At 27.8% G+C, this 12,468-nt stretch overlaps 1 protein-coding gene across 1 annotated transcript; it reads right to left on the bottom strand.

The window, feature by feature from the left end:
- Positions 1-3,855: 3,855 nt before the first annotated feature.
- On the bottom strand, positions 3,856-9,927 carry LOC142230760 (uncharacterized). Its single transcript, XM_075301388.1, has 3 exons — positions 9,720-9,927; positions 3,945-5,320; positions 3,856-3,873 (listed from the first exon to the last, which is right to left on the bottom strand). The coding sequence occupies exons 1-3, from the start codon at positions 9,925-9,927 to the stop codon at positions 3,856-3,858; spliced, it is 1,602 nt and encodes a 533-aa protein (XP_075157503.1).
- Positions 9,928-12,468: the final 2,541 nt, after the last annotated feature.

Here is a 12,468-nt window from a genome sequence, read left to right as displayed (position 1 = left end):
ATGCCTTTTGTTCTCATGGAATCGATGGAAGAGAATGACATTTTTTTTATTGCATATTTACGTAAATCACATTTGGAATAAATAAATGTTCCATAATGTGATGGAAATCTTAACAAGAAAATCAAAATATAAGTTTTCCGTTGCATATTTGCAGGCGCCTCTATAAATAATATTACACTAAAAAATGAATTAATTGGCGCGGAAAAAAGCTGATTTTTATACCCTCCACCCCATATTAACTTTGTCATTCCATTTTTATACCCTCCACCATAGGATGGGGATATATTAAATTTGTCATTCCGTTTGTAACACATCGAAATATTGCTCTAAGACCCCATAAAGTATATATATTCGGGGTAGTGGTGAAATTCTGAGTCGATCTGAGCATGTCCGTCCGTCCGTCTGTTGAAATCACGCTAACTTCCGAACGAAACAAGCTATCGACTTGAAACTTGGCACAAGTAGTTGTTATTGATGTAGGTCGGATGGTATTGCAAATGGGCCATATCGGTCCACTTTTACGTATAGCCCCCATATAAATGGACCCCCAAATTTGGCTTGCGATTGCTCTAAGAGAAACAAATTTCATCCGCTCCGGCTGAAATTTGGTACATGGTGTTAGTATACGGTCTCCAACAACCATGCAGAAATTGGTCTATATCGGTCCATAATTACATATAGCCCCCATATAAACCGATCCCCCGAATTGGCTTGCGGAGCCTCTAAGAGAAGCAAATTTCATCCGATCCGGCTGAAATTTGGTACATGGTGTTTGTATATGTTCTCTAATGACCATGCAAAAATTGGTCCACATAATTATATATAGCCCCCATATAAACCGATCCCCAGATTTGACCTTCGGAGCCTCTTAGAGGAGCAAAGGTCATCCGATACGATTGAAATCTGGTACGTGGTGTTAGTATATTGTATCTAACAACCATGCCAAAATTGGTCCATATCGGTCCATAATTACATATAGCCCCCATATAAACCGATCCCCCGATTTGGCTTACGGAGCCTCTAAGAGAAACAAATTTCATCCGATCCGGCTAAAATTTGGTACATGGTGTTAGTATATGGTCTTTAATAACCGTGCAAAAATTGGTCCGAATCGGTCCATAATTATATATAGACCCCATATAAACCGATCCCCCGATTTGGCTTGCGGAGCCTCTATGAGAAGCAAATTTCATCCGATCCGGCTGCATCCGGTACATGGTGTTGGTATATGTTCTCTAATGACCATGCAAAAATTGGTCCACATCGGCCCATAATTATATATGGCCCCCATATAAACCGATCCCCAGATTTGAACTTCGGAGCCTCTTAGAGGAGCAAAGGTCACCCGATCCGATTGAAATTTGGTACGTGGTGTTAGTATATTGTCTCTAACAACCATGCCAAAATTGGTCCATATCGATCCATAATTATATATAGCCCCCATATAAGCCGATCCCCAGATTTGACCTTCGGAGCCTGTTGGAAGACCAAAATTTATTTGATGCAGTTGAAATTTGCTACGTGATGTTAATATATGGCCTCAAACACCCATGCAAAAATTGGTCGATATCGGTCCATAATTATATATAGGCCCCATATAAACCGATCCCCAGATTTGACCTCCAGAACCCCTTGGAAGAGCAAAATTCTTGCCATTCGTTTGAAATTTGGTACGTGATGTTAGTATATGGTATCCAACAACCATGTAGGAATTGGTTCCTATCAGTCCATAATTATATATAGCTCCCATATAAACCGATCCCCAGATTTTTCCTCCGGAGCCTCTTGGAGGAGCAAAATTCATCCGATTCGGTTGAAATTTGGAATATGGTGGTAGAATGTGGTTCTAACAAACACGCAAGAATTGGTCCATATCGGTTCATAATTATATATAGCCCCCATATAAACCGATGCCCAGATTTGATCTCCGGAGCCTCTTGGAGGAGCAAAATTCATCCGATCCGGTTGAAATTTGCAACGTGGTGTTAGTATAAGGCCGCTAATAACCATGCCAAAATTGGTCCATATCGGTCTATAGTTATATATAGCCGATCCCCAATCACACAAAAATTGGTCCATATCGGTTCATAATCATGGTTGCCACTCGAGCCAAAAATAATCTACCAAAATATTATTTTTATAGAAAATTTTATCAAAATTTTATTTCTATAGAAAATTTTGTCAAAATTTTATTTCTATAGAAAATTTTTTCCAAATTTTATTTCTATAGAAAATTTTGTCAAAATTTTATTTCTATAGAAAATTTTTACAAAATTCTATTTTTACAGAAAATTTATACAAAATTTTATTTCTATAGAAAATTTTCTCAAAATTTTATTTCTATAGAAAATTTTGTCAAAATTTTATTTCTATAGAAAATTTTGTCAAAATTTTATTTCTATAGAAAATTTTGTCAAAATTTTATTTCTATAGAAAATTTTTTCCAAATGTTATTTCTATAGAAAATTTTGTCAAAATTTTATTTCTATAGAAAATTTTTACAAAATTCTATTTTTACAGAAAATTTATACAAAAATTTTTTTTTTTTGAAAATTTTCTCAAAATTTTATTTCTATAGAAAATTTTGTCAAAATTTTATTTCTATAGAAAATTTTTTCCAAATTTTATTTCTATAAAACATTTTATCAAAATTTTATATTCTATAAAAATTTTTGTCAAAATTTTATTTGTATAGAAAATTTTGTCAAATTTTTTTTTGTATAGCAAATTTTGTCAAAATTTTATTTCTGTAGAAAATTTTTGCAAAATTCTATTTTTACAGAAAATTTTGTCAAAATTTTATTGCTATAGAAAATTTTGTCAAAATTTTATTTCTATAGAAAATTTTTTCCAATTTTTATTTCTATAAAACATTTTGTCAAAATTTTATATTCTATAAAAAATTTTGTCAAAATTTTATTTGTATAGAAAATTTTCTCAAAAGTTTATTTCTATAGAAAATTTTCTCAAAAGTTTATTTTTATAGAAAATTGTATCAAAATTTTATTTCTATATAAAATTTTGTCAATATTTTATATTCTATAGAAAAGTTTGTCAAAATTTTATTTCTATAAAAAATTAGTTTGTTGTTTTTGTTTTATACAATTTTTTTTATAGAAAATTTTGTCAAAATTTTGTTTGTATAGAAAATTTTGTCAAAATTTTATTTGTATAAAAAATTTTGTCAAAATTTTATTTCTATAGAAAATTTTTGCAAAATTCTATTTTTACAGAAAATTTTTACAAAATTTTATTTCTATAGAAAATTTTGTCAAAATTTTATTACTATACAAAATGTTGTCAACATTTGATTTCTATAGAAAATTTTGTCAAAAAATATTATTTCGTTAGAAAATTTTCTTAAAAGTTCATTTCTTCAGAAAATTTTTGAAAAATTCTATATTCTATAGAAATTTTTGTACAAATTTTATTTCTATAGAAAATTTTTGTAAATATTTTATTTATATAGAAAATTTTGTCAAAATTTTATTTCTATAGAAAATTTTGTCAAAATGTTATTTCTATAGAAAATTTTTGTAAACATTTTATTTCTATAGAAAATTTTGTCAAAATTTTATTTCTATAGAAAATTTTATTTCTATAGAAAATTTTTTTAAAGTTTTATTTTTATAGAAATTTTTGTCAAAATTTTATTTCTATAGAAATTTTTGTCAAAATTTTATTTCTATAGAAATTTTGTCAAAATTCTATATTCTATAGAAAATTTTGTCAAAATTTGATTTCTATAAAAAATTTTATTTGCCTTTTTTTGTAATTATATTATATTTTAATTTATTTTATTTTATTTAAAATCACAGTTTGTTTTAGTTCTTCAAAAGATCATCTCCAAATGCCTTAGTCATCATAGGAGACCTGAAAGAAAATCCAATAAAATGTATATCCAAATAAATTTCATATAGCCACGATAATCGATAACCTCATACCTCAGTGAAAAAATTTAAATCCTCAAAGACCTTAGTCGATCTGTATATAATGTCAGCCTTAAAACGCCATATACTTTTATCTACCACTGGATCATCGAGAGTATCCTTGAGAGGTGGTTCACGATAATGCTGCAATTGAGCATCTTTCGATTCAAACGAATAACTGGGACAAACATCCCATATCCATTGGATGGGAAAATGATTGTGGGTGGCTATAACACGCTCTGTATGATGAAAACATTTGGTGGCCCATTCAGGACGGATATGCTCCTTTACACGATAAACATGTTGCATCATATAAAAATATTCAGGGATGTCAGGGCTAAATGGCGATCTTTCAGGATATTGAGGAAAATAGATGCAGCGAAAACAATAACTGGCAAAATGTTTGCAATTCGGATTGGTTATGCGTTCACCATACTGCATTAGCTCAGGCCATGTGGAATAATTGCCCAAAGGCATGGGAATCTCATCGACATCGATAACAGCCACATAATTGAAGCGATACATATTACGATATAGGCAATCATTATAGGGGATAACCTCATGGAGTATATAGGCAAAACCATTTTTGGATATTTCCATATGCCTATAGTGTTTCAAATTGCTCACCTCCGAGGAGAGACTAAAAGGACGATATTCCAACAATCCTTTCTCTTCGTAATATTTCAAGACTTTCGTGGTATTAGGATGAACCTGAAGTTTGTACATCATAACCTTATCGGCTCCTAGAGAACGTAGAGTTTCAATGAATTCCACCAAGCGATGGGACATATCCACATAGGGATAATCGAGACCCTTAACACAGACCGCAAATCCTTTCTTTTCCTCGTTCTCCTGCAAAGGCTCATAGAATACCTTAACATTATTGGTGGCCTTGTCACAGGGCGAGCTGACAAGTGACACTGTTTTGGGTATCCAATTTTTATGCTCCTCCGAAACCGGGCATCCCAATAAATGAGCATAATTGTGTTCCGATCCATGACCCCAATCATAATACCAAATGCGACGTAAATCATTGACCATCGTTATCACCGGTTGAGGTTGTTCTCTATACCATATTTGACAATAGGTTGTGGGATAATCCGATGCATTGGCTGCTATGAAATGCACCATCGATAAAACTCTTACCATAGGCTGATCATATATAACTTTGGGCCTACGATCCAGATAAGCCCCGAAGAGATAATAGGTTATATTTCTATTATGAAATTCTTGCCAATAGTCATTGTGAATTTGTATATCCTGAAAGGAGGGATACCATGCACAGGAATTATTGAAATTACGATTTTTATAGTGTATATTATTGAGATCTTCTATGGGTAGATAGGGTATGTCTCTCGCAATATTCTCATAGACAATTAACTCATCGGGATCTGAAAGAGAAAATATCAATGAGAAAGAGAGTGGTAGAGGCAAAGAAGAGAGAGACCTAAATCTGTTGTTTGGTAGAGGGTTTTCCAATAAGTGGTGTTATTTTGATATTCAAAGAAAAACAAACATTTTTTATATAATTTACAATGCAATGGTTAGCATGCCCGCCTTGCACACACAAGGTCGTGGGTTCGATTCCTGCTTCGACCGAACACCAAAAAGTTTTTCAGCGGTGGATTATCCCATCTCAGTAATGCTGGTGACATTTCTGAGGGTTTCAAAGCTTCTCTAAGTGGTTTCACTGCAATGTGGAACGCCGTTCGGACTCGGCTATAAAAAGGAGGTCCCTTGTCATTGAGCTTAACATGGAATCGGGCAGCACTCAGTGATAACATAAGAGAGAAGTTCACCAATATGGTATCACAATGGACTGAATAGTCTATGTGAGGAAGGTATGCCCCTAATTAAAGTTTTGATTATTTTTTTTTTATTTTTGACAAAATTTTCTATAGCAATAAAACTAATATAATAATCTTTTCGATAGAAATAAATTTTTGCAAAAATTTTTTATAGAACTAAAATTTTGCAAAACATAAACATATTTGCACAAAATTTCAAGAGAAATGAAATTTTCGACAAAATTGTCTATAGCACTAAAATTTTGACAAAAAATTTCTATAGAAATAAAATTTTGAACAAATTTTTCTATAGAAATAAAATTTTGAAAAAAAAAATTCTATAGAAATATAATCTTGACAAAATTTTCTGTAGAAATAAAATTTTAACTAAATTTTCTATAGAATAAAAATTTTAACAATATTTTCTAAAGAAATAAAATTTTGACAAAATTTTCAGTAGAAACACAATTTTGACAGAATTTTCTATAGAAGTAAAATTTTGACAAAATTTTCTATAGAAATAAAATGTTGTCAAAATTTTCTATAGAAATAAAATTTGGCAAAAATTTTCTATAGAAATAAAATTTTGACAAAATCTTTTATAGAGATTAAATTCTGACAACCTTTTCTATGCCAATAACATTTGAACAAAATATTATACAGAAATAAAATGTTGTTGTTTTTGATTTCAGCTTAAAACCATGCATTGACAAAACTACAAGTGTAGCTTAACCCTTATACTACGTTGGGTATTAGGTCGTATTTTTCATCACCGAATTTCTTACTTTTGGATTATAATTAAAAGTTCTTACTACTCAGCATGAATTGAACATATGTTACCAATTAATTCACTGAGTGATAGAAATTGTTAATTATATTCCAACAGTAAGATATGCGATGTTGAAAAATACGATATGGGTCATCAAATGACCCAAACGTAGCATATGGGTTAACCAACAGAGGAAAAGTATGCTTGTCAATTTGTTTTTGGGCAAAGCCCTATAGACTGCAAGATGGTAGGGTGTTGTTGACAAAATTTTCTATAGAACTAAAATATTGACAAAATTTTCTATAAAAATAAAATTTTGAAAAAAGTTTCAAAAGAAATAAAATTTTGGACCAAATTTTCTACAGAAATAAAATTTTGGACAAAATTTTCTATAGAAAAAAATTTTGACAAAATTTTCTATAGAAATAACATTTTGAAAAAATGTTCTATGGAAATAAAATTATGAAAAAATTTTCTGTAGAAATAAAATTTTGATAAAATTTTCTATAGAGATAAAATTTTGTGCAAATTTTGACAACATTTTTTATAGAAATAAAATCTTGACAAAATTTTCCATAAAAATAAAATTTTGACTAAATTTTCTGTAGAAATAAAATTTTAACTAAATTTTTTATAGAATAAAAATTTTGACGAAATTTTCTATAGAAATAATTTTTTGACAAAATTATACCAAATTTTCTATAGAAGTACAATTTTTAAAAAAATTTTCTGTAGAAAAAAATTTACAAAAAATTTCTATAGGAATAAACTTTTGCAAAAATGTCTATAGAAATAAAATTTTGACAAAATCTTCTACAGAGATACAATATTGGCAAAATTTTCTATGACAATAAAATTTTAACAAAATATTCTACAGAAATAAAATAAAATTAGAAATAAATTAAAAAATCCTACAAAAATAAAATTTTGAAAAAATTTTCTAAAAAAGTAAAATTTTGACAAAATTTTCTGTAGAAATAAAATTTTGTCAAAATTTTCTATAGACATAAAATTTTGACAAAATTTTCTTTAGAAAAAAATTTTGTCAAAAATTTGACAAAACGTCCTATATAAAAAAGTTTTGACAAAATTTGCTACAGAAATAAAATTTTGACAAAATTTTCCATAAAAATAAAATTTCGAGAAAATTTCTTACAAAAATACAATTGACAAAATTTTTTAAAAAGTAAAATTTTGACAAAATTTTCTATATAAATAAAATTTCAACAAATTTTATATATAAAAAAATGACAAGATTTTCTATAGAAATAAAATTTTGACAAAATTTTCTAGAGAAATTAAATTGTGATTTTCAAAAAAAAAAATTTTTGACAAAATTTTCCATAAAAATAAAATTTGGAAAAAAAATTCTATACTCGTAGAAATAAAATTTTGTTTCTATTGAAGTAAAATTTTGACAAAATTTTCTATAAAAATAAGATTTTGACAAAATTTTCTATAGAAATAAAAGTTTGACACAATTTTCTATAGAAATAATATTTTGACAAAATTTTCTATAGAAATAAATTTTTTGTACAATTTTCTAACTAAATTTTTGAGAAAATTTCTATGTAAAAAAAATTGACAACATTTTCTATAGAAATAAAATTTTGCAGAAATTTTCTATAAAAATAAAATTTTGACAAAATTTTCTATAGAAATAAATAATGAGATAACTTTCCATAAACATTCAATTTTGACAAAATTTTCTATAAAAATAAATTTTTGACAAAATTTTCTAAAGAAATTAAATTTTGATTTGCTAAAAAAAAAATTTTTTGGCCAAATTTTCCATAAAAATAAAATTTGGAAAAAAAATTCTATACTCGTAGAAATAAAATTTTGTTTCTATTGAAATAAAATTTTGAAAAAATTTTCTATAAAAATAAGATTTTGACAAAATTTTATATAGATATAAAATTTTTGCAAAATTTTCTATAGAACTAATTTTTTGAGAAAATTTCTATGTAAAAAAAAAATTGACAAAATTTTCTATAGAAATAAAATTTTGCATAAATTTTCTATAGAAGCAAAAAATTTTGCATAAATTTTCTATAGAAATAAATAATGAGAAAACTTTCTATAGACATTCAATTTTGACAAAATTTTCTATAAAAATAAAATAGTGACAAAATTTTCTATAAAAATAAACTTTTGACAAAAGTTTCTATAGAAATAAAATTTTAACAAAATTCTCTATAGAAATAAAATTTGTTAAAATTTCCTACACACCGAAAAAAACGTGAACTGTTTTACAGGAAGAATGAACTACCTGGCACGAAAAATGAACTAAATTTTACTCCACATTTTGAGATTTCCACCAAGCGTTGTTAAAACCAGGAAATGTTAATGCCCTGTTGTACTTTTTAACTTTAGTTCACAAAATTACACACCCTTATAGAAGAAGAAATTAACTAAAATTTAAGAAGAAAATCATTGGCGCCAAATCGTGACCAAAAATAGTAAGAATGAACTATTGTATGGTTAAAATAGTTCATTCTTACTATTTTTGGGAATCGTAGGTTAGGTTAGGTTATGTGGCACCCCGATGTATCAGGCTCACTTAGACTTTTCAGTCCATTGTGATACCACAGTGGTGAACTTCTCTCTTATCACTGAGTGCTGCCCGATTCCATGTTAAGCTCAATGACAAGGGACCTCCTTTTATAGCCGAGTCCGAACGGCGTTCCACATTCCTTTGAAACCCTCAGAAATGTCACCAGCATTACTGAGGTGGGATAATCCACCGCTGAAAAACTTTTTGGTGTTCGGTCGTAGCAGGAATCGAACCCACGACCTTGTGTATGCAAGGCGGGCATGCTAACCATTGCACCATGGTGGCTCCTTGGAAATCATACGAAAATCTTCTTTTGCTTTAGTTCATATTGAACTTATGTGTACGGTCATTGAACTTTATACTCAAGTTTTTGAGACATACTTAAAGAAAGTAAGATTTTATTAAGCTGTAGAAAATTTCGATAAAAATAATAAAATTCAACTACAAGCACATAAATTTCTGTCAATAAAAATAAGTTACATTTATCGTTAATTTAACTACGGACATTTTTGTCTGTGCAGAAATAAACTTTTGACGAAATATTCTATAGAAATAAAACTTTGACAAAATTTTCTATAGAAATCAAATTGTGGTAAAATTGTCTATAAAATTAAAATACTGAATGAATTAAAATAATATCTCTTAATGGAAACCCATTTACAACTTGCAATAATTACCTTGTCTTTTATCTATGGCCAAATTGTTTTTATTTCTTATCCTTGTCGTTTTACGGCCACCTCTCGCTTCTCGGCTTTTTCCACCGAAGGCTTCATGGAAAGCTTCACGATTGAGTAGCATGGTAATACCCAAAATATTCAGGATTAAAGATATTGCCAAAATTTTGTAAATATATGATCGTTTATACCATACTTCTAAGGGAGTCATGGTGATCACTAACTTATCCAAAAGACTTTCAGTATGAAACTAACCTAAAGATTCCAGAAAATCTACCATCACTTTTGCCATAGAGAAAAAATAACCCGAAATAAGAACAAATCTATTCCACTTTCTTAGCGCATTGTAATATTGGTCGAATAACAAAGCTTTCATGGCAAAATTCTATTTTTTATGTAAACATGAGCTAACATTTTACAATAGAATAACAAACGGCTTTTATTTAATATTCATAGTTTTACACTATAATAGGGCCTATGGTTGTCTTTATTACTAGGTCAGTACTAAACTAACCAACCGGTTTTTACAATAGAATTAATTTCATATAAAACTGATACCATTTCCCATTGTTGATATTATGACGATTGGGAGAATACAATGCGATTCGTGGGGGACAGTTCACATAGCTGCTTTAATTTATGTCAATTTAAATAAATCAATGAGTTCAGCTTCAGTTCTTAATGGCCACTTATCAATCACAAGCCTATATCATAATCATAAAACAAATCAATGTTGTAGAAAGAATATTCAACATATTTTTGTGTGAAAGGTGAGCTGTTTTTTCGTCCAAATTTTATTTGTATAGAAATTTTTTTTGTCAAAATTTTATTTCTATAGAAAATTTTGTCTCTATTTTATTGCTATCGAAAATTTTCTAAAAATTTTATTTCTATAGAAAATTATGTCAAAATTTTATTTCTATAGAAAATTATGTCAAAAATTTTATTTCTATAGAAAATTTTGTCAACATTTTATTTCTATAAAAAATTTTCTCAAAATTTTATATTCTATAGAAAATTTTGTACAATTTTATTTCTATAGAAAATTTTGTCAAAATTTCATTTCTATAGAAAATTTTATCAAAATTTTATTTCCATAGCAAAATTTGTCAAAATTTTATTTCTACAGAAAATTTTGTCAAAATTTTATTTTAATAGAAAATTCTATCAAAATTTTATTTTTATAGAAAATTTTCTCACAATTCTAGTGCTATAGAAAATTTTGTCACAATTTTATTGACATAGAATTTTCTCAATATTTTATTTCTATAGAAAATTATGCCAAAATTTTTATTTCTATAGAAAATTATGCCAAAATTTTTATTTCTATAGAAAATTATGTCAACAATTTTATTTCTATAGAACATTTTCTTAAAATTGTATATTCTATAGAAAATTTTGTCAAAATTTTATTCATAGAAAATTTTGCTAGTTTTATTTCTATAGAAAGTTTTGTCAAAATTTTATTTATGTAGAAAATTTTGTCAAAATTTTATTTCTGTAGAAAATTGAAGTGCACCTTGCTAGGAGAAGAATATATATATATATCTTTATTTAAAAAAAAAAAAAAAAAAAAAAATATATATATATATATATATATATATATATATATATATATATATATATATATATATATATATATATATATATATATATATATATATATATATATATATATATATATATATATATATATATATATATATATATATATATATATATATATATATATATATATATATATATATATATATATATATATATATATATATATATATATATATATATATATATATATATATATTTTTTTTTTTTTTTTAAATAAAGATAAATAAATAAATCATTTTATTATAATTTACATTTAAAATTAAATCTTAAACTACTTCACAAAACCCAAATATCGTAAAACTTGTGTTGTTCGCTCAATCAAAGTTTCCCTAAATCGTTCCATACTGAACTCTTGACGCAGCTCACTAAAATCGTTGTCTGGATGAAAATCCTGAGTCTATCTAGCCCTTGTTGTCTGTCCGTCCGTCCGTGTATTTTCTTTCTATAGAACATTTTCTCAAAATTTTATTTCAATAGAAAATTTTTTCAATATTTTTTATACCCTGCTCCACACTGTGGAACAGGGTATTATAAGTTAGTGCATATGGTTGTAACACCCATAAGGAGACGAGATAGAAATATGGTGGCTTTGGCAATATTGCTCAGGGCCGGCCCCTGAGTCGATCTTGCCATGTCCGTCTGTCCGTGAACACATTTTTGTAATCAAAGTCTAGGTCGTAGTTTTAGTCCAATCGACTTCAAATTTGGCACAAGCATGTGTGTTGGCTCAAAATAGATCCCTATTGATTTTGGAAGAAATCGGTTCAGATTTAGATATAGCTCCCATATATATATTTCGCCCGATATGGACTTATATGGCCCCAGAAGCCAGAGTTTTACCCTAATTTGCTTAAAATTTTGCACAAGAAGAACAATTAGTACTATAGTTAAGTGTGCCAAATTTTATTGAAATCGGTTTAGATTTAGATATAGCTCCCATATATATCTTTCGCCCGATATGGACTAATACGGTCCCAGAAGCCAGAGTTTTACCCCAATTTGGTTGAAATTTTGCACAGGGAGTAGAATTTGCATTGTAGCTATGCGTGCTAAATTTGGTTGAAATCGGTTCAGATTTGGCTATAGCTCCCATATATATCGTTCGCCCGATTTACACTCATATGACCACAGTGGCCAATCTTTT

Source organism: Haematobia irritans, chromosome 3, assembly GCF_050003625.1.
Source record: "Haematobia irritans isolate KBUSLIRL chromosome 3, ASM5000362v1, whole genome shotgun sequence".
Lineage (NCBI taxonomy): Eukaryota > Metazoa > Arthropoda > Insecta > Diptera > Muscidae > Haematobia > Haematobia irritans.
Note: the sequence above shows the minus strand (reverse complement) of the source record. Positions and strands in the feature narration are given on the sequence as shown.

Coding starts and splice junctions, on each gene's coding strand:
- LOC142230760 (XM_075301388.1), bottom strand. CDS start 9,927: ATGACTCCCTTAGAAGTATGGTATAAACGATCATATATTTACAAAATT. Junction 5,321..9,719: donor GGCCATAGATAAAAGACAAG/GTAATTATTGCA, acceptor TTTCTCTTTCAG/ATCCCGATGAGTTAATTGTC.